The sequence below is a fragment of the Xylocopa sonorina genome, chromosome 5 (genome assembly GCF_050948175.1).
Source record: "Xylocopa sonorina isolate GNS202 chromosome 5, iyXylSono1_principal, whole genome shotgun sequence".
NCBI classification, from domain to species: domain Eukaryota; kingdom Metazoa; phylum Arthropoda; class Insecta; order Hymenoptera; family Apidae; genus Xylocopa; species Xylocopa sonorina.
The window spans coordinates 10,425,506-10,448,542 of NC_135197.1; the positions used below are offsets into that span (position 1 = coordinate 10,425,506).

Below are 23,037 nucleotides of genomic sequence, written 5' to 3' on the forward strand. Positions count from 1 at the left end.
TTAACGAGGCTCTCGCGCGAGATCCATCTCCGCGAATTTTTATCTGATCCCGCTTATCGAGGAAAACAGACTCTGGCCCGTTTCCCACTGCGTGCCAGCAGCCGCACTGGCATTGTCGTACCTCGCGCGCTCAAAATGATTTAACGGTATCAACTCCCAGCCAGAGGTCCCCTTTTCGTACCATTCTCCTACGTACGAAGCGTACACATCGTGTATACGCTTATCGAATTTGTTCGAGGTGCCAATTCACCAGCGAATCGCACCAAATTATCCGTGCGATGATCGATCGACGACTACCAATCGGTCGATCGTCCGCAGAGCGTCTACTTTCACCCGGAGGATCGGCCATCGTCGAGCCTTCAAAGGTCGCGGAGTCGATGGCGAGCTTAGGCCAGGTACGATTTATGCAAAGCGAGGTCAGTCGGGGCTGGACGCGTTTAATGAACTGTTAAGAGTCGGCAGGTGACTTTTTAACTGGCTAATCGGTGCTTCAGGAAGAAGGATGAGTGTACGAAGGGCAGGAGACGCCCAGCTGGGTGAGCGCTGTTGCTTCTCGGTTCTGCTCCCGTCTATTATCTTTCTCCTGTGGGACGACGTAACCGCACGTTGCTCGAGATCCTTCCTGGTCTCCGCGCTGCTGAGCCTGATCTGCTACAGGAATTTTTGGTTGCTCCTCGGTGAAGGTTGTTTAGAGCGAACAGATCTCTGCGAGCAAGGAATTACCATTTTTCGCGGTCGAGCAGAGCGGCTGGAATGTTAATTAGTATCGAGATTAAGCAGCAGCGTCGTTAAATTTCGCGGGTATTGGGTTCCAGGAAGATTCTTCTCGGTTGATGAGTGTTACTTTTAGCGTGGGAATAGTTGAGTGTCCGGATTCGAATTGTTACAATGGGAGGGTTGATACGCGAGACTGACGAGGGCATAGTTTTCAGTGAAGTAGCTATAGAAAATGGTAATCCGTGCAGGAGTCACGTGTATAACTAGTAACCACTAATGTTCAATGCTTCTAATCTTGTTACAGATCCCTGTGGTGAATACCTACAATCTCCGTGAAATCCCTCCTTATCCAAGGTCTGGTAGCGCAGACGAGTCGCGAAGAAGTTCAAGTAGAATCGATCGTTAGAGCTCGCTTTATAATAATCGTAGACCATCGATAAAGCTGAGGATACTTCACTCGTCTACGATCGCTATTGCTGTTTCATAGCCAGTGTTTTCTCACTTGTGATCGCGTAACACTCGATGCATCATCGAGGAATGTTACACCGCTCAAATCTGAACCTTCCAATGGCGTAACGGGGCCCTTAAATCGCCTCGAACTGGAATTCGATGCAGGAAATAATCGCGAGCGGAATAGCATTTCGTCTTTTTTACGCGTCGACGGCCCTGAAAGTTCGCACAGCCGGGAACAATGGTCCCAGAAGTCGAAGCGCGGTAACTGTTGCATTATACGCGGCGAGATGCAACGTCAACCAGGCTATCGTGGGTTTCGATCGACCTCTCGCTGGATGTTAGAGGCCACGCTCGCCGAGCTGTCTTCCCTTCAACGTTGAACGGGCACGCCGACAATAACGGAGACAAGGAAGGGACGGAGCGAGTCGGGGCAAATTGCGAACCGGCTCGCGGAAAAACGAACGGTGGCGAACTTTTATCCGGGAAACCATCGTCGCGGATAATTTGGCGCGGTCAAAGGGTTCCACGCGACGCTACCTTTCCTCTCTCTCTCTCTTTCTCGTGCTCTTGGTCTTTTTGCTGCCCCGTCTAGTTCTCACGAGGGTGCTGACTTTGCACGCTTTGACGAATCGCTGTACCGTTCGAGAGGTCTTTTGACAAGTGCCCGCAACGCGGAAGAAAACGCCAAGGCCAGGGGCTTTGTGTTCGCGCAGCATGCATTTTAATCAATCCCGATCCAGATTCTTTCTCTCGATGATTTAAGAAGAATGGCTATCCGAGAGAATCTTAAGTACGTTTCTATGTTTTTCTTTTTCAAACCGTACAGCTACGCGAAGTGCATAAATAAAATTACTCGGTGTGAAAGATTGCACAATGCATCCAGCTACGTTTAAACTCAGCACCGTGCTTTTAATCACGAATTCCATTTTCATTTCAACCCGCTCGTTATTATTCCTCTTGCTTCGCCACTCTCCGTTTTACCGCGGCGATACAGCCATCATTTCGGACCGCTACATCCGTACAGGATCGGTGTCTATCTAACCGTACGCCCACTATGCACCCCGTGGAACGATCGAATTAACCTCTGAATCACGAAGTACATTTGTAACGCACGCGCCACCCGTCGAATCTTACGGACCGATACCACGTTCCAGACAGGGGCGAAAAGCTCGAGCAACTTCCGTTTCTCCGCGGCGACGTCTCGATTCACCCACCCATCGCCCACCGGCCGTTGTGTTCCGTTCGGCCCGTTTGACCCTTGACCGTGAAATCGGCCGCGCTATAATAATTTATTGCTACCAGCTCGTGTTCCTGCGCTCGGTAGGCGCCTCCGTTCCTCTCAATCTAGATCGTCCGTAGGAAGCGGCGTTCCACGAGCCAGCCCTGGGAATCGAACCCGGAACCCAGACCGTTTTCTTTCCCTCCTCGAGAGAGGCGCCTTCTACCCGCGCTATCTAACTCCGTTTCGCGAAACTGCCCCGCGAGTTATCTCGCCGGCGATTCCGTCCATTTCGCTCGATGCGTTTTCCGTTAGGCGAATGGCGGGATCACCATTGAAATTCCTGCTCACGCGTGACGAGCGTTTGTCATTTTGTTTCGAGAATTCCACGCGCTGTTAAACTTCACCTCGATCGTTTTCGATGCTGGAGGACCGTGTTTCTCGCACGACCGCGCGATCGTTTCATTTTTCGATGGTTTCGTATCGAGCGACGCGAAAGAAGCGTGAGAGGTGTTTCGAAAAGTTCAGCGTTTTTCAGCGTCGGTTGCCTGCCATTTCTCGTTCCAACGCTTCGACGCGATTTCCCTGGCGAGGATGCGCCCGGTGCCGTTAGGCGAGTACGAAACGCTCCTCGAAGCGACAGTAGTTCCTGCCGAACAATGACCCTTTTTACTACTCCTGGAAACTGCCAGCCGACTGCGCCTGTTTCTACTGGTTCGATCCGCGTCTCGCGGGTGGACGAGCAATTTTACTATCTTTTTTCTTTCTTCTGTACCTCGAATTTTGTACCTCGTCCGATGCTGTCGCGTGATAAGCGTTTAATGACGTATACGTGCTATAATTCATTCGAGCAATTTTAATTCCCGACAAGCGTCACCGAAGGAAACGGCAAAGAATGTCACCGTTCGAGGCTCCAGGATCCCAAACGTTGATAAGGTAGAAAGGACGAGCCGTGAAACGCGTCGGCGATTCGCCGTGATAAATGAAGTAATAAGGACTAAGGGGAAGCGTGCAGCGGCATTCACCGTGACAGAAAGAAGTGAGTTACTGTTATGCAATAAAGAAGAAGTTATCATCGCGATCATCGGCGCCAGTAACGCTTATTACGACGCGAATCGTCTCTTCTTCCCTTTTCCTCTTTTTTTTTTTCGACACCCCTGGCCCAGCTCGTCCTTGACGCGGCCATCTCCGCACGCCGGTGTCGCTTTATTGACATATCATCGACGATATTGTTCACCGTTAAATGTACCGAGTGGCTGGTGGTGCATGAATAATGCACCGTAACGACGACAGCCTCGCGCATCGCGTATCGACGCGTACGTTCTCGCCTTTTGCTCTTCGACGACGATCCCTCCGTCTGCCCTTCGTTCGACATTTTACGACCCGCTTGATTTCCTGCGGTCCGTTCGAACGAATCGTTTCGATTCGAGACGCTCGAACCCCTGTTCACCAGTCGCGAATACCGAAACCGTGTCTCCCTTAAGTGGTGTCCTTCGAAACCGGACAGCAACTTCGGAAGCACCTACACGGCGCCACCGTGGAGGACTCTCGCAAGGACCGCGTAAAAATTCAAGGGGGGAAGAAAAAAAAAAAAGTAACCAAGGCGCAGAAGAACTCGCGATCCGATATGTCGCGCTCCGATTGGCCAGCTGTCGAACTCGAGGGCTCGTCGGGATTGGACCCGGCCAGGCTTCCCCACCTTGGCTGGAAATTCACTTTTTACGAACGTTATTACAAAACTGACTGGCATCTCCTAGACCATGTCATTACGGCTTAGTGCTCCACACGGCGAGGTTCCTCTCACGAGTACCCACCTCCACCATCACCATCACCTCCACCACCATCACCACCATCGTCCACCACCGGCACAAACTCTTCTACCTCCACCGTCACCACCACCACCACCGCCTCCACCTGGGTAACCTCTTCTATTTCTACTACTCTTCCGTCCTCCTCCTCCTCCTCCGCCTCCTCATCTTCCCACCTTTCGCGGCCGTGGAAGACGAGCAGCCACGCGCGGATATCCTGGCAGAGTGTTACGGAGAACGGAGAACAGTGGCACACCAGAACGCAGGTTGCTCCATTTTCGTGCACCGCGCGGTAGGAACCCCGTTCCGTCCTCTGATCCTTTTACACTCTCGTTCGTCCACGCTCTCCCTGTTGCGACTTTCAGTAGAGACCGCTGACACCTCGCCTGACGCGAAGCGTTCTCGCATCCGTGCACCGATCGAAGGGACGCGAAAGGGTGGTATCGAACCTTCGACAACGGAGAACAGATCTCCCCCGCTAAACGATCTATCGCGGGTAACAGAATCGAGATTCGAAGCGAGACGTTAGCAGAGACACGGGTAGAGGAACGCGTACGTTCGACGTCGTCGGGTGTTCTCCTGCTTCCGTCGCCAGTGGAAGTGGATCCCGGTCGTCCGCCGCGAGCAGACAGTGGAAACGGACCGTTCGTGGCACGGCTAAACGGAAACCGGTGGTGAACGGGTTCTACAGCGGGCAACGGCGGACGTATATTTCGTACGAGCGCACGAGACGTTGTACAGGGACACACGTGCACGACGGTTACACGCGTACCAGCCACCGCGTTAGGCCGCTTTCGTTTTCGACGAAAGGGAACACAGAGTGCACCGTGGTGATATATTCGTGCGAGACCCTGACCACGCAGTGAGTATCCAGGGACTCGTTCTCCAGCGGCACGAGGGCGAACGAAGGTCGCGCAGGGTACCAGTGGAACCGAGCCATGGCTGCCACGAGGATGGACTGGAAGATTAGATTGTAAGTGATTATTTTGATTACTTCGCTCTAGTTGGTTAAGGGGTCGCTCGACGCCGAGCGGAGGCGCGATCAAACGGTGCACCGCGAACTTTGCGCGCGTCCCAGCATTTTCTCCTTTACCCCGACGGACGCGCGTTCGGTTTCTCGCCGCGGACCTTGCCGCGTTTCTTTCTCTGGGAACGGTACTTTTTCTTCTCCCAAGGATTTCACGCCGATCTTTCCCGGTCGAACGTTTTGTTAAACGTCCAGAGGATGATCGTCGCGCTTGGTGGTGCACGTGTTGTGCAACTTTCGTTTCGCAAGGTTAATGTCCTTTGTTGTACACGCGCAGATCCACGTTTGTTCCGCTTTTTTTTTCAACGTCTCGCTGTGTTCTCTTTCGAATTAATTTCAAACGTCGAACGAGACGTACATACGCAGCTGTATCACGATAAGCAGAAATAACCCATTAGAAGAGGAAACGATTATACGATGGATTAATATCCGCGATCGAAAGCGGGAAACGCGGATCGATCGCATCGGCCGATTACTCCGTTGTATCGCGTCAAACGTTGATTGCTCGTTAATTCACAGCAAAGTCGAGAATATCGCGCGTCCTGTGCTCTCATCACGATCTTCTCAGGCCATATGGGAACAGTTCGATATAAAGATGTCGAGAAATGCATAATCGATCAGAGGTGGAATCATCGACCACGAAACACCGCGTGTATTCGTTTCCTTCGAGCTTCCACGAAACGTTCCACGCCATGGCAAATAAAATTAGGGTTCCCATCCAAGCCACCATGGCTGCTTATTCTCTTCTCAACTTGTTCGAATCGGGTACGCTATTTTTTCTCAACCCCTCGCGACGCGTCTAGCGGGAACCACTCGTAGTTGCAACGAACCGGTGTACCTCAGCACGCGCGGCCACGCGTTACTTTCATCGAAGTCATCTCAGTTCCGGAAGGAATGATTTGTCGATGACGCTGACAGCAAACGTACGTTCTCACGATGCTTCTGATATAACGTTCGACTAAGAACGAGGAGCACAGTAATAGCTAAGCGAGCGATCTAATCCGGGATCGTGCTTAAATCCGTGCCAAAACCGTCAGTGATCGGTTAATAATTAGGCAATTATTGCGCGCGAAAGGCGGCGTAATAAGTGGACCAGGGAAACGATCGTAATCCGAGGGAACGGAAAAACGATCGATCGCGGCGCGGATCGAAGCGCTGGCCTTGATCGTCGCCGATCGTACCGTCGTGCAATCAAACGGGACATTAACCACAGCGTAGCTGGAGCGTCGATTTGTATGCGCGTAGGATAGGATACGATCGATGGGGATCCAGCCGATCCAACGTTGCGTGCGCGTCAATTATACCCGAGTAGAGGGAAACGCGTGTCCGGAGGGAGGCCAGCAATTAAAACGGACACGCGTATACGCGCGTATGCGCGTACGTGTACGTAAGCGGTGTTACGCGTTGAGAAATCGAATCATTAGCATCTCTTCGAGTCACGGTTGCCGTTGCACGGGCTCCTTGAACGCAACGAAATTAACGCCACCCTTGATCCTCCATCTCGAAGAAGGAACTGTATCGCCTGAAGAAGCGAAATTCCTCGCGGATTTTTCTGATCCTCCGCATCTAACGTAACAAGGTAACACGAGACTGGCTCCTCGTCGCGGTTCTCTCTCTACGCAGCGTTACAGATTCCACAAGAAAGTACTCGCGTACGCGAGACCGCAGGTTGTTGCGTGTGCACGCGGCACCGGGGTATCTGAAATCGTGGCGCGTCCTCCGGCCTTTTCTGTCGCGTACACGCGTAAGCGTGTAACGCAGCTCGACGCGATGCGCTGGGGTATACGACACGTCTAACGTTAACAGGCGCACGATGGAAGAAGAACGCGAGGCGGCGAGCACACCGTGGTGTGTGGTTAATTTACAGCTAGCTCCGTATCCTCGTCGTAGCCTCATCGTAGCCTCATCGTAGCCGGTGTATCTTTCTATGACGTTCCCGTCAACCAGTCCAGGGGGATCGTAATCCCGGAAGCCAGCGTCCAGATTGGTCCGCGATCAGAAATTACAATCGGGTCGGTACTTCCGCTCCGTGGACCGGCTAATTGGCCACCGTAAAAATTCCTCGCGTGTCGACGGCCGAGCGATCCCTGCCGCTCCAGCTGGCCGATCTATCGTAAATCGTGCAGATTTACTGCGTACAGGACAGCCGGGCATCGATCGACCCGTTGCGTCATCCTTGCGCTGGCAAAAATCGGCGTTGACACGCCGAATGAGCCGCGTCGTAAAGCGTGGAACGCGTAAAAATTGACGGAAAAAAATCGAATCCGATCGCTCGGTTCCGATCGTCTCGCTCTCTTTCCTTCGTTTTTGCCAGCAGCCTCCGCTACGATTTCGATTCCCGCGTGTTCCAGACGATTAACCTGTCGTAGACTCGCGACAGCTATTATACACCCGTGCGTTCTCCGAGGGAAGAAACCACGCAAGAAGTCCGCGTCGAAGGAACGAGATTTCGATTCCTGAGTCGGTACTGATCGGTTGCGGCGATAGTACGACCGTATCTTTACTTCGAAATTGATTCGAACTTGACTTTCGTCATTTTCCACGGTGTAACACCTGTTTCCATTCATTAATCTCGACGCGTTCCTTTAACTCCCTCGTTTAATTCCCTCGTTGGTGGCTTTTACGTTTAGCCATTGTTCCTGGAGAACAGTCTCCTCCGGTTTCCTGTTCCTTTCTCTCGATTCGTTAGACCGAACGCGAGCCACCGTCTCGCGAAAGACAGAGCGAAAACGAGAGAGAGGAAGAGCAGCTAGGAATCTTAAGTGGCAGTTGAAACGTGTATTTATAGGCCTGTTTCGCCTTGCAATTGCGCCAGCAAAATCGTGCAAATCTTGACCGATCATCGGTACGCCATTTCCATCGTGGCGTCCGTGCAGACGCTGTCTAGTTCTTAACTTTGTTGCTGGTAAACTCGAGGAGCAACTTAGAGACTCCTCTCAGTGAACGTTCGAGTTCTAACGCGAAGGTCTTCGACGAACTTGGAGAAGAAGAAAAATCAGTCGGGTATTTCACGCATTTATGTTCGAACGCCCGCGCAACTAACTGGACCTCGACTCGATCGATCGCGTTAGATTCGTCGTGCATTTCTCAGAAGTTATCGCTGCAGCTACACGACTGAACGACGGGACGATGCACTTCCCGTAATATCGAGTGTCGAGACGCGAGTATTATTACTGGGAGGACAAATGTATCCTGAACCGGGCGAAAAACGCGGCCACGGCCACTCCTTGGTGCGGGGCGCAGGATCGCAATAAATCGCGCGCCATGGATCCCATTGCACAGGTGGACGTAAATTGATATGCATATAACCGAGGAACGATTGCTGAACGTGACCAAGCAACCGCGCCTCGCGCGCCCAACCCCTGACGACCCTACTGGGCGCCCACAGCTCGAGCGAGCCCTCGTGATCTCTTTGTTGAATCCGCTCGAGCTAATTTATCGAGAGCCACGAGATACGATGCACTGATTTATTACGTTTTCCCTCCGCTTTTGTAACACTCGAACGCGTGATTGACACACCTTTTAAAAGCTATCGGGGCGAACGTAGCCACTTCAAGAGGATCTCCCGGAGGCTCAAAATTGATTCGCATTCATAGGATATACACGCGGTTGGTTCAAATTCCCGTCATCAATCTTCCTGGAAATACCGGAATTTTACAAGCCGCGAACGTAACGGAGTACCATAATGTCATCATCAACGAAATTTGATCCTCTCTCAACGGCATTACCGCGAATTAACCTTGCAAATCATACAAGAAATCATCGCCATTTACGTATCAGCGTGCCTAATCATTTTCATTAAGATGAACGATCCCGAGTATCGTCGTGCAGAACCTGCCTTGTCATTCCTCCGGGCCAAAACGATCCCGCTTAATCGTCCGCGGGAAAATCCACGGGAACCGTTTCTACGCTCCCGTTGACCTCACCATTTTCCGGTTTCTCAGCCGGGCCAAGTAGTTTAAACCGTTTTTCGCGCGCCGCTGCTCGCAGAACTAGCGGTTTCGTCATTGTTACCGTTGCGTCACGATTCATTGCGCTATTAATCGGTGGATTACGTTGCACTTATTAAACTAACAACTCCAGAGCCGCGAGAAATCGCTCGCCATCGGATACATCGCAAAGCAAATTATGAAATATCATGGACGCGTATCCACGCAGCTTTTCCGTTAATAACTCGACTTTGAGCTATGGTACAGCAACGCGTAGCAAGAGCTGGTATGGAAAATGCGGCTAATTTGCCTGCACGACTTCCGACAGAGGATCCATCGCGTTCTCTGGACGATCTTCGATTCCTCGAGCTGGATCGCATACTTATTGGAGCTTCTTCGGACGTCGACGAGGGCGGAGAGCTAATTCATTTCTTCGAATTTCAACATTGCCCTCTGTAAAAGTAGATTCGTGAAAGTATCGTAAGAAATAAGGCGACGCGTTTCATTGTCTGCCATCTCGACGAGAGTGAAAAGTACCGTAAGACCGGTTGTCACTGGGTTTCGACTACTAGGAATGAAATTTCACGTGGCTCCATTATGCTGTTCAACTAGCTGAGACTCTTTGGCTGTGCCGTTAAATCGGACGAGGGTGACAAAATTCAATATCGCTCTCGCGATCGCTAGTCGATTGCTCACGAATGAGTTCATACAAGTTTCGTCGTCAGAAAAGAGTTTCTCGAATATCTCTAACGATGGCTAGAAAACGAAAGTGTCATCACGAGAAGGATAAAGAGTCGGCACTGAGCTGCACGGTGGGAACGTTGAGACCCGACGGCTCGCTCTGAAGCAACGGACCAAAAGTCATCGCCTCGTGGACAGTTACGACAAACCGCCTCCGATTATGTCACGCTAACGTAATGGAGTTCGGTGTAAACGAACGAAACTTGGTAATTGCCGCGTTGCCGCTTCCGACCACGAGCCTTCTGCCACGTGCACGTTGTATACCACGATAATGACGAGGATACCTGGCAATCTGATAAGCGTTTAATTACGCCAGCGAGTCATCCCGTCGCTGTTTTCTCTGCCCCCCCTCTATCGCAAGTCCGTTTTCCTTTCGTCGATCGATCCTTTCCCATTTTTACGCCCGTGAGATCGCTCGCGACGTTCGAATCATCGAACGGTGGGCAAAAGAAACGGCGCTAATTCTTCGCGATCGTGTGCGGTCCGATCTAATCGTCGATCTCCTGCCAGGTCTCGCTTGTCTGACGCGCAGCAATCTTCTTCTAACGTTGCATTCTAACGAACTCGTTCTTTACACGCGGACAGACGCGGTCGAGATAGAGGCGATATAAAGATGATCGCTCGCGCGATTTTCTTTCCTCACGTGTCGCTGCGTTGACGAAGAAACAGCGCCAGATAGAAATGTAGCATCGTGGATCTGGTTGAATGAAAAAATACCGATGAACACGAGCCAAGACGCTCGCAGCTGGAATTGCCAGCGGGACCGGTAACGACCGCTTATCACTGTTATTCGACGCACCGCTTGTAATTATCACCGTCCATCGATGGTCCCTTTACCTAGCCGGCCACGATAATTTCCGCCTGTTTGTGCGCCTCGTGCGCCGGCCAGTGCGCAATAATGGAAACTGCATAGTTAATGCGATACTCCACGCGATTGAGAGATTACCAGGCTGCATGCTCCGAATAACTGAAACACCGATTCGACGTACCATACACTTGCAGCATCCGTAACACAATTTCCACATTAAATAAGTAATGTAGTTAAAAAACCTCATTGTATCTCGACAATCCTGCTTTGAGTACGAAATTGCACGAAAAACGAATCCAAAGGACAAGCGAAGATCCAATCGATAACAGAGGACCACCAACACCTTCGAAGAAACCGACAAGCAGACTCAGCCACGAATTCCACGGAAGGGGTGGTTTGGCTGCGGTCCTCAAAGCGGTTCCTCAAGGCAGACCGCGACATACCCGCGAAAGGACAGCGGCATCGAGTGTCACCGTGGCTAGCATGACTCGGCACGGTCGCAATTACGATCTGGTCTTCGTTCCAGCTGCCAGTCATCGCTTTTTTTACTCCCTCGGTCACTTCGAGATCGGTGAACCCGTGCAGAACGTTTATTAGACAATCCTCTCGATCGACGCTGGCCAACACGATCGCGGATACCCGCGGCAGCTGACCTTTCAACTGCTCCTGACCTTTGTCGACGAATCGAAATCCTGATGGAATCCACGTCGACCAGAGGTAACGGTTGCTCGATATTTAGTGCGGCAGTTCTGCTGACGGTTCGATCGTAGGATGCACTTGTTGCGTGGGTGACACTGGTCGAGCCGGACGCGATGGGTAACGACGAGGTTCTGGTGCGGAACAACGACGCTTGTCGATCACATTGTATTTAATAGCTGAGATCATGCGACGAGCAGAGGCCCGGGATTATATACGACGCAGTTGGCGCGATTTTTTCCTCGCGATCGAGTGGCTGATCAATGTCGTACCTTTCTACTGCCGGGAATTACATGGAGACGTAGCGTCGCGTGTCTAATTATATCGTTCGCTGTACTATACGCGCCTCGTGGATACGTGAAATTCATCACTTCCGGCAGAAACTAGTCTGGACGTTTTTTTCAACGGTCTATCTTCGGTAAAAGTTGATACTTTATAAGGAGGTTCTACATACGCTGAGCGTTCTTTGCACCCTTTCCTGTCCAACAGAGGTTCATTCCAGACAGAAAATCTTTGAAAGACCCCACTGGGTTTAATCACCGTCGTCCACGGCGGTGTCGTAATCTCGAAGCGGACGAACTAGAGTATGCACATCGCAAATGAGTGGAAAAAAGAAGAGCGACGCGCGCAGACGAGGCTGAAGAGCGAGGGAACACGGAAGCGCGGAAAGGAGAACGAGGGCTGCTTCCTGAACTGATTCTCGGTAGCAAAGAGTACCTGGAAACCGACGGTGGTTGGATAATAAGAAAACAGCCTTCCTCCTCTTCTTTCTTCCCCCGTTTCGTCGACCATTTCTGCTGCTCGCGAGCGTTGCACGCGTAAAAGCGGCGCCGTGTTAAAGTTCCTCCGACAGGGTTAAAACCGATCGAGGTAGAGGATCCTCGGCAGTGTCCAGCTTCCGCTTCCTGCGATCATCCAACGCTGCTTACCATTCCATGATTTTATCCCCTCTTCTTCAGCCCCTGGCGTGTACGACGACGCCAAGATCGGGCTTGATGATCTTGCGCACGGCCTCGCCGTGTCGAAGATCGCTCGTACAGATTAAGGGTGGATCGATCTCGGATTCTATGGAAATATGCTGTTTTTATTCAGAAGATCCCTATCGGCTAGGGTTGTTTGATATTCCCTTTTGCTATCTTTTCGTCGAGTCAGCGCGGTTGTATCCAGCAACAGTGAAATATGTCCGCAATGTATGTCTGTACAGATTCCATGTCATCGAGCTCGCCAGGAGACTACGGAGACTTTGTCGCTGTATCTCGCGATGTTGTGTAACAAAAAATTCGCGGATAATTACTGTGAGAATATTCCGCGTAAAAATGATACGTGCAGGTATGTTGGAGGAAAAATCGGAAGAGGATACGTGGGATAACGTTTCTTGCGGAAAGCGTGAGACGCGTACCTGGTCGTTTTATACGTAATATACTTTAGGATGAAGTCATTAACGATAATGCGGCCGCTTCGCGACAGCGCGCGACAATAATTAAAGTTTCCCAGCGTTCTTACCCGGCCCTCTGCAAGCAGCGCGGTTTCGCCTTCCGCCGATAGCGCGTGTAATCGTTACGCGGCAACTTTGGCTAATCTCGATCGAGCACCTCGCGGGCTGGAAAGGTTCGCGACCGTGAAATGAGTAACCTCGCAAAACGCTCTGGAACGCTTCACCCTTTTTGCCAGCGAGAGCACCCGCGGTGCGGATGGAATCCTCGTTGCGAGTCCAATCTCCTTTTCCGCGTGGCTCGCGTAACAGCAACTCGATTTTACGACACCCCCCTGGCTCTCCAATAGCCTCGCTCCACCGATAATGATAGAGATCGTACGAAATAAAGCACGCGTCCCACATTCGCGGCAGCAAACACGGGGGCGCCAAGAAACCGCGAGCCAACAGCGCGCGTTACGACGCTTCGCATTCCCCTGTGCAAACCACAGCCCAGCGGACCCTCCAATTTACCCTGAGCAAAGTGCTGGACCGTTTCCTCTACCTGTACCCCGGCGTCTTTCAATTCCCCGGCACACGTGTCTATTAGAGGATCAGGAAGTCGACGGGCGAGCGACCCGCCGCTAAATGAAAGAGCGCTCGTAAAATCGCGCACGGAGCGGCTGGAAACGACGGGGGTGGGTTTTATCCGCGGCGCGCGAGGCGGCGCGACGCAGATCACTCGGCGGGTAGATAATGGCGCGAACCGATGCCCGATCGTTCGCCCGTTTAACGATCGACTCGTTCTATCATACGGGGTGCCCGCTTGCGTCAAACGGAAAACGATCGTTGTATCGAGGGTAGAAGGGGAGAGGCTGGACCTCCTCCTCGTAAAACTGGCCACCGTCTCTCTGTCGGCGTCGTAACGGCTGTGACGCAATGAACGGCCCAGGAAGCAGTCTTCCGGTTTCGTAGCAGCGGTCGTCGTAAAGTTCAGAGCCGCGTGTGTTCGACTTAACGAGCGCTCGTGGGAGCAATTGTAGGGCTCGCGGAAATGTTCGCGTTCGAGTGGACTTTGAAGGGAAATTGGTTTTCCGAAGACGGCCAATTGGTTTTCCGAAGATCGTTTAATGAGCCGCGTCGTGTCGCGTGGTTCTACAAGCTTCGGAGGTTGCGTCCGCGATCGCGATCTTCGCGGCGAATGAAATTTGAAGTCACGTTTCGAGGGGAAAAACGTGCGGGAGCAAGATTCGCTGAAATGTAGGTCTACAGTGCACGGTGGATGGCAGTGAACGTTCTCAGTGACACTTACAGTCCGTGGAACGGCTGTTTTATTGTTGCCATTCTCTCTGGCGAATGGTTACGGTGTCGTCGTGGCGACCTCAGGCGACCACGGAAGCACCCTCGTAAAGATAGTCGGCTGGAAGGAAGAGTGTTCTACCGAGAATCCCATTTCAAGAGTAATTCTAGCGTTCATTTGCACGCTCGACGACTTCGCGCCGTTCTCATCGATCTCCGCCTTTCCGTTTCAGCGGGTTCTCTTCCTTTTACCATCGTACGCCGCCCAACGAATTTTACGAACGGAAATTGGCCGAAAAACAGTTGCAGCAATGAGACGGAAGTCAAGGGATCGCGATTGAAAGTCGCGTGAGTTAGTAATCGTATCGTGGCGAGCCTGGGAACCACCGTTTCGCATCGTGGCTCGTTGGTCTCGACTCTTGCTCGTTCCTACGGGCGAAGATCGACGAATTCGATCGTAGGGACAACGCGCGCTGGTTCCCGTTACGGAATCGTACGCACTCGCGCACCTCTCCCTAACGAGGCATCGATCCTTTGTTCGTTTCACGGCCCCCGAGATATGTTTAATTTATGAAATTACCCGGTGAACCGTCCGCGCATTAGTTTCCATTGTGCGCCGCGATTTTCCCTTATGGAATAACCGGGAACCACTTTGACGTGGAGTATGGAAGAACCGCGGAACAGTAAATCGTAACGGGACCTCGTACAAATACGCTCGAACAATTGCGATACGCGCAACAGGACGGGTATCAGTTTTGCATAACAGAGAGGGACCTGGTGTAATCTGCGAACGTAATCGATCGTGCGCGTATACTGTTCTATCGTGGATACGAAATATTCAACAATTATTCGATCTAATCGTTACTTCACTACAGACATGGAACGTTTATGAACTGAAAGCCCCTCCTTTCCCATCATTCGATCAGTATCATGGAAAATCTTGCGCCGCAATCGCAGAAATGGCGGAATATCCAGAATTCCATCGACTAGCGTCGAACGGCGCGCGTAATAGCTGGTAAGGGATGAACGAGCGGCCTTCGACGATCATTCCGTATCACAGTATTCCCGTGGCGTTGCGCGTTCTATGATAAGCAGAGAAATAGGCACGGGGTCGGGCGTGTATTCACGCATCGAAACTCTCAGGGCCTGGTTGCTTGTAAAGAACTATGGCGGTATTTTAATAGACACATTCTGACTTTCTGTCCGAAAACGTTTGTCGAGCATCGATGATGCTCGTTAAGCTTTAACGATTGGTGTGGGATCGGGAATAATTCTAGGGTATTTCTGCTGCTTGGTAAAGCTGGCAAGCGTTGTGGATGAAACTTATTCGAGTAAGCGTTCGTTCTAACGATACATTGTAATGCTAATACCAAGATCGATGCGGGATTTAGTTTAATACGATAATTGCGGCGTTGGTCGGCTCGGAGACTTCCTGAAGGATATTTCGAATTTATCGTGGAAATTATGGGCACTTGCGACGAAGCTGATGCGTGCCGCCTTGGTGGTCGTCGTGACAGACAAGAGTTTAACGTAGAAATCTATTAGAAGAATATTCAAGGGTGTTTCCAAGTAATATGCAACGACTGTCTAAGCGCGCTCGTGCCGTTACGAAATTCCGCGGGCGCTCCGCTACGGGACGTTCCAATCTTCTTTTCATCGCCGTATCGGTTTGCGTGCCAGAGAAGCCTAGGAACGCGGACGCGAGCGGGAACGAACGAACCTTCAGCATACTAAGACAGAAATTAGAAAACACCTGGTAGAATCGTACTTCGTCGAAAACTATTCTCCTCTCCGTTTCTATTCTACCATCCACATCCAGCCTCGTCTCGGCTAACGACAACTCGGTTCTCGCGAACAATTGACACCATTGTCTCAACGTACCCATCCCACGCGCATCCACGATAAATTACACCCAATACTCATGCGCCTACCAATCGCTCGTATCAATTACCACCGGTTTACCCGTGCCTCGTCCTATCTCAATCTTCGACAGATATCGTCGCGAGTAATGGCCTCGCTCGCAACAGGAGTGCGAGTCGAGGATGAAAAATCTCACGATCTCAGCATAGACGGGAGGTCGTCGCGCGGTTGTGTTTGCACGTTGACCTTAACGGTTCGGGACAGGCCTCGCCGCCCACCGTTTCCCTAAGCGCGATGCTAGCTGGGACAAGAAACACTCTCACCGACTGCTCGTTTTATGCAGTCCAGGGCCCTCTCACTTTCGTATTTGCATGCCACAGGACGTTTTTCCTGGCCACGATCCGTCGTGATCGCGCCGCGGATCTCCTCGACGAGAGAGATCCACGGGGCGATCGCCAGGCGTCACGTCGCCAGGCGAAGACGGATCGACTTGCTCGCGGTTATTGTAATCCGACGAAAGCGACGGCCGCGCGTAAACCAGCGGGTAATTTGAATAATGCACGGCCGTGCATTTAGCGTACGATGTTACGCGAGGGGAGGATGGACGAAGGAATTCGGTCGGCGGGTGGTAGACACGCGAGAGCCATCGATCGACCACCTCCATGGGAAGCTGGTTCCACGTGTAGCCGCTCGGGGTAAGTCCGTGGCTGGCAACGACGTTTCCTGCATACTTTGCGTCGAGGCTCGCGAATTTGATTGGTACCTGCGATGGAAGCGCTTCACCGTTGCACCGAGGGTGATCCTCGGATCGAGCGGTCGTTAATACGCCGGTTTACCGAGCCGGAATATAGTGACTTAATGTACGAGGAAGCTTCCCAGGGATTGATGGTTATGTACCTAGCGGGGCGAAAGGAGGGAGAGCTGGGACATGTTTTTGCGACGCGGTCGTTTCGCGTTCCGCTTTTTGCCCGTGTCACTTTGGTCGGTCCCGGGCATCGGCTGGTCATTATGGGATTAATGCGTGACAACTCTGGTATTTAACGTGTCGTTATCCGGAATGGTAATTACGCGGAAAAGAAAGGACCCCGGTGTTTCCATTCCACGATGATGATCTCGTTTACAACGTCTCCGCATGCGACACGCGCGGTACTGTTAACACGGTTGAACGTCACCGGTCGAAAAGCAGAGCTTTCTCTACGCGCGACGCGCTCCACGGGGGCCATCTTTAATGTCAAGGTTGGCTCGCGGCACGGAGGTTTACGACGGCCAGGCGAAACAGCGTCGACCGTTCACTTCGATCCGCGCGGCTCTCATCAGCGTGCACCTGGTGTCGGTCGACGAGAGGCAAGGTCGTTCCGTTACCTCGTGAGATTTCGAGGTCGGCCACGTCCTCGTCCTAGAAACCGCCGGGGGATGAGGATGTGCCCGTTCGTCAGCGCGTGCACATTTATCACGGACTCGCGCGGCAGCCTCCCGCCTGTAACAGTATCCTCGTAATACCACTTGACAAGTCCGCGGCGGTTAATTTCGCGAATCACGCCGTCAGCCATCGGAGATAACCGTCTGTTCGCGACGAGGCGGATCGAGTTAACGGAGGAACGCCAGCTGGAATCCACCGGGCTATGGGATTATAACGAGAATCGCGAGCCTGTCGACCGCGAGGACCGCGATCTCAGCCCGCTGTTTCCTCCCGTACACTCTGCTTCCACGGGACACGTCGACTTTCGATGGTCGATAATGTACGTGGGACGCTTGATCGATGATTGTTGCCGCGGTGTCGTTGACTCCGGCCGCTAACTTGATTTTTAGCGCGCGCTCCACGCGTCCAACTGTTCGGCGTGAGTTATTCGAACGGTTCTGGTAAAACGTACCCGGTGACCGCGGTAAAATTACTCGCGGGACTGAATAGCCGCGCTGATAACAGCGTGCTATTCATTTGACAAACCGCGCTGACCTACCGCGACGGAGCTTTGTCATTCTGTCGCGATATCGCCTCGTGAAACGAGCAGTCCGACCTTGCGATGGAAATAACTTGCGGTTTCGGCATTTAAATCATCGTTAACGTCGCACCCCGGTATCAGGAACGTAAATCTGCCAGTCGAACTCTGTTCCTCTGCAGATGATAAATCGAGACCACGAAACACCTTGTCGTTCGCCAAACAAGGTGCTGTGATCGTGTAAAAGAAAAAAATGCGATCTTCATTATCGAGCCACCCGTGAAGCACTCGATACGACTGCCAATTATCCTGGTGCACCAGGAATGCAACCAGTTCCCGAAAGAAACAGCGAACAATGCCTGGGCAAGGTCGACCCCGTTAGCGGTCCCCGGGCGCAAGGTCAGTCGTGGCTCGAAACGAGAAAAGCTGCGGGCAGCGCATCGTTAACGCATTTGCTGGCTGTTAGCGGGCGAAACGAGCGGCTAATGGCGCCGCTAACAGTATCCGTGGTTTCGTGATATCGCATCAGCTGGCCGCGGCACCGTATCGGAGCCGTGGTTAATTTCACCAGGCGTGTTTCGACCGATACGCTGGCCCCGGGCGGCGGCCAAGGCCAACCTATCCTCGCGCAAATCAAACGCGCTCACGGCTCCGCGTGCGAGCCGGCTGAAATTGTTTTAGCAAGTCATGGCAGGCCGTGGGCGACGCATTCATTAGCTCGGTTTACGGGCCAATAACAGAGCGCGAGCAAACGCCACGGCAACAACGTGTCAGTCGTTCTAACGGGTCTCCTTCTTTTACTTCGTCTTCATCCTCTTCTTCTTCCTCTTCCTCCGCGTCGTGCTGCTGCTCCTCCTCCTCGTCGATGTCTTTTTCGCGGAGGCGCTCGCACTCCTCCTCTTCGATGCTGGAGCGCAGAAGTGACCCAGTCGCTCGACCATCGAGCGAAGGGTGCCGATCGAGAGGCTATCCTTCGAGAGATCGCCTGGACATTGACGAACGATTTGTTGCTCTCGCGTGGCAGTGAATACGGGATTTCATTCTCAGTTCAACGGTTCCGTTGTTGGGCTCTGAAATGTGTCTTCTTTTTTTCTTTTTTTTTTTTTTCTTTCGCGGGAACAAGTATTTAACCTTGAGGTAACCTTGACCACACCCTCCTCCGAGTTGACGGTTCGTTACATATGAATTCTCGAGTTCAAAGGTTCCGATCGTATCCGTTCAGGTATGCCTTGATCCTTGAACAGGAAATATCAACCGCGTCGGACAATGCGTAGAGGCAGAGGTCGGAATGCCAGTCGGGATGCAATTATTAAACACAATGATTAATGACAGCCGCGTTAACCAGAACGTCCTCCGCGTCGATCGATGACGCGGCGAATCCCTTTCACGTTCATCCTGAATAGTCGAGCCCTGACCTTTCCTACTCCGAGTCGACCGATGACAATGATACGAGTCGACGAAAAGTCAGACGAATTATTCCCTGCGATTCGTTCGGAGCGCGGTTTGCAAATAATCGATTGATGCGTGGCACGATCGTTTCGAAGGAACGTGACTGGTCGAGAATTGTCCGCGATTGTCTACGAATCAAAGAGAGAGCACAATACCTCGCGAGCTCATAATAGTAGTAGAACTCGATAATGCTCGAATCATTGACCGCAACTACTTTTACAGAGTCGAGAGTGATTAAAAATCGCTGGCGATTGTGCTTCTCGTGGCCACGTTCGCGATCAGCCGACTATCCGCTCGTTCGTCACGGCGTTTTAATAACGTCTTTCTCTTTCTACGTCCTCGATATTTTTATTTCTACACCGCGCCACGGGAAGACCCAGAAAGATTCCCGCGTCTCTAACCAACAATTCCCAGGCAGAACCGCCGTTGGCCGTCTCGTTAATTGCCTCTTCGAGTTGAACGTTGTTGCTTGTGAAGCAAATAAGATCGTTGCAATCGCCATTCAACTACGAATTCCGTTGGTACACATCGAAGTAACGCATAGCCGCTTCCGTCGTCGCTTCTTGTATCGATCCTGTCGCTCGAATTTTGGAGTAAGCGTTCTGAGCGGATCTGGGATGAAAACGCCGAAAAGGGGCGAGAAAAATGAGCGGCTCGTAAAATTGGTCAACGTTACTCGTGCCACAATCCCGAATAACGAAAGAATCGCGCGGCAAGCGCGTGAGAATGAAACTCGTATTGTTTTATCGCGTGTTTTCCGTTGCCCGCCGCTTGGATGTCATCGACCATGAGAAACGACGACGCGTTTCTGTTTTCTGCTCTGAATCGTGCAGCCAGTTTAGCGAGAATGGGACAAAGCGAGGGGGGGTTGGATCGAACAAGGAAGGCGAATCCCAGTGGAGGAAGTAGCTTCGATAAAACGCGAGTCTGACGGATTAGAAAATACTGTCTGGAATTAAAGAGTCACGTCGATTACGTTCGCTCGAACTCGCACAGAAATGCAGAGCCTATCTGTCACTATAACTCGTTCATTTCGACGAACAACACGGACCAGCCTGTATTACTATCGCAATTTATTATTAGCACTGACGCAAGATCGGCGTAATTATAGCACCCACGACAGAAAAAGAGCCGCGATGTGTCACAATGCCACTCGAGCGATGTATCCGTGTCAAAGACCGTTTCGAGCATCTGCGATCTCATCCACGATATTCGCGTAATTATAGCACGGGCGTAACTCAACGGGTATATCTGTCTCCCGAAATTACCAAAGCAAACACCGCGGAACAAATCGTTCGTCCCGTTCGTTTTTCGTTGCTCGCCAGTTGAAGCAATAATTGGCCAGGTTTTACCTACCCGGACGACATTACAGTTCCACGTGTTGATAAACCGGGCAGCTCCATAAGGATATTATTGCAGCGTAGGTGGTAGCCATTCCGAGCGACGCTCGAGAAAGAGTTCGCTAACGACCTGGATACTCTAATTGGCCGAGGCAGTTTCGTCCTACGTGCTCCTACGCGTCCTTTTTGTCCGCGTGGTTCACCTGTAACACGAAAAATACACGCGACCGTTAGAAACACTCTCAGCCGACGATCCGAAAACGCGCGAGAGCCTCTCGAGTCGTTTAATCACACGTTTCTACGTCTCTCTCCTCGGTAAAGAGATCCTCGGAGACGTCCTCTGGTTCGCTCGTCGCATGGTCGCGTGTTCCGCTCGCGATCGAGACTTTTTCGCCGCGGGAAGTCAGCCCCCGGGCGTCGCGGTACAAATTATTCGATGTCACGGCTGTCGAGGGACAAGGCGGGACAAAAAGCAGATCGGTGGGCCCGGGAACGAGCGGCTGTGCACACTCGCGTACGGGAATCGCCCGCTCGGGACGCTTGTAAAAGCGCGACCGATTTTTTCCCGCGTCGATCGCTCGCCGATGACCGCTGGAAGCGTTTCTTGCGATCGTTTCTTACCGCGGAGGATTAAGTTGACAGCGGTAAGAATCGCTCGCGTACTGTGTTGGTTCTGCGCGACAAGAAAAATTTGGTGATCGCGTCGTTTCACCGTAAACGGTGCAAGAAACTGGTAGCGCGAAACAGCTATCGTCCCGTGGTAAGTAGCGTAAGAAGGTAACAGCTAGACAAATAGACTGGAATCGTAATCTCGCGACTGGTCGATCGATCAAGCTGAATCCTCTCGTCAGCGACGACAAAAACTTGCGAAGGAAGACCACCTTTATCCGCTGGCTATTATTTAATCCTCGAAACGGCCTCGACCAGCGTCGATTCCATGCCCGACCACGGGGCAGACCGCGATGGGGGCCCACGGGTAAACGATGCAATTTACCCGGTAATCGTCGATGAATTCGATTTCTGGGTGGTATCGAGTTCACCGTGCGGCAACAAAGGGTAAGAGACGCGAATCCTGCTGGCTGAGCATCGCGAGATACCCGCGAATATCATACACGGGGGTAATTGCGCGGTCGGGAATAATGGTTTCTGGGTCGCTCAGCCGCTGCGCTGCTTATCCTGATTTACTACCGGCCGCGGTTGATACAAACGACACAATAAACCCGGATCGTCGGCGCGCGTAATAGCGAGTACACGCGAGGCTGGCTTTCGTTTGTCTCTACCGGTCGTTCCGCGCTTTCGTTCGCGGACACGACCCGATATATCACGCGGGTAGACACGCGAATCCGGGCCCAGGAATTTTACCGGACACGGTCAATTAACGTCACCGCGAAGGTCGGTCCAGCCGTTCCAGCGGGAAATAATAAAACGTTTGGTACACGCCTAACAGCTAGTACCAGTGCCCGATAGCCGACTTCTAACGGTCGACGACGATTAGGCGACTCTCGGTATCACGGTCGCAAACCACGCTCGAAACAGTTCAGCGATACGATAACGTTCGCTATACTCGAACGCTCGTTATCTGAACGTCTTAATATTCTGCTATCTGAGAACGGTCTCCCTTATCCGAATCGATTGTCCGTGTATGACAGGTACGCTCTCCTGTTCGGCTCTAATTCCGATCAGACGAAGTCGCCCTGTTATTCAGCATCGATTCGTGGAACTTCGTCGTGCCTCGAAACCGTGTCGAGGATTTTGGCGAACAGGAAACAGCTGTTGATTAATGGAGAGCGAACAGACGAGGATCGGGTCGACTCGAATCGTGGATCGTTAGGATGAACGGTAGACCGGGTAGGCGAGTCGATGGTGCCTCGATAATATCGTCTCGATTAAGCGCAACGTGTTCATCTCCGCGAAATGGATCAGTAAGCAAGAATTCGCAGTTTCGTCGATCAAACACCGGCGCTACCATAAAACGCGAGGATTTATGTGACGCGAGGCAGGTCGTAAATCGACGGCGCATTCTTCTCGATAGCCCCGGTCTCGGTATCGGCGCAAAATCGAGGCGGAGGAAAAACCCCTAAGTGTCACGTTTCTTCCACCTCGAACCGTACCGTTTTTACGTCGTTTAAGACGTCCGAGTTCTTCGAGCGAGCCCCCATCAATCTCTCGCCCGTAGTTAATACAGTCGTTCGGCCGATCATTCGGCTCCATTTACCGTAATGATTGGCCGCGGCATCGGTGCCGGGAAACCGGTGGAAAATCCGAATTCGCGGCGACGCGACGGACGACGCGGCGAGGTCCGCGCGGTCCCCGGATAACGGTCCGTTCCGTGTGGCGCCCCGA

General features: G+C 52.2%; 1 protein-coding gene across 4 annotated transcripts in view; it reads left to right on the plus strand.

Annotated features, from left to right (window-relative positions):
* Positions 1 to 279: 279 nt before the first annotated feature.
* LOC143424115 (uncharacterized) overlaps positions 280 to 23,037 on the plus strand; it is a 52,833-nt gene continuing 30,075 nt past the window's right edge. For 2 of the 4 annotated variants that reach the window (XM_076895981.1, XM_076895982.1), the window contains exon 1: positions 4,743 to 5,170. In XM_076895981.1, coding sequence (XP_076752096.1) covers positions 5,136 to 5,170 — 35 coding nt within the window. In that variant the 5' untranslated portion in view covers positions 4,743 to 5,135. Of the gene's footprint in view, positions 396 to 3,214; positions 3,429 to 4,742; positions 5,171 to 23,037 lie in introns of those variants that run through there. The other 2 variants (XM_076895984.1, XM_076895983.1) reach the window with 2 other exon arrangements.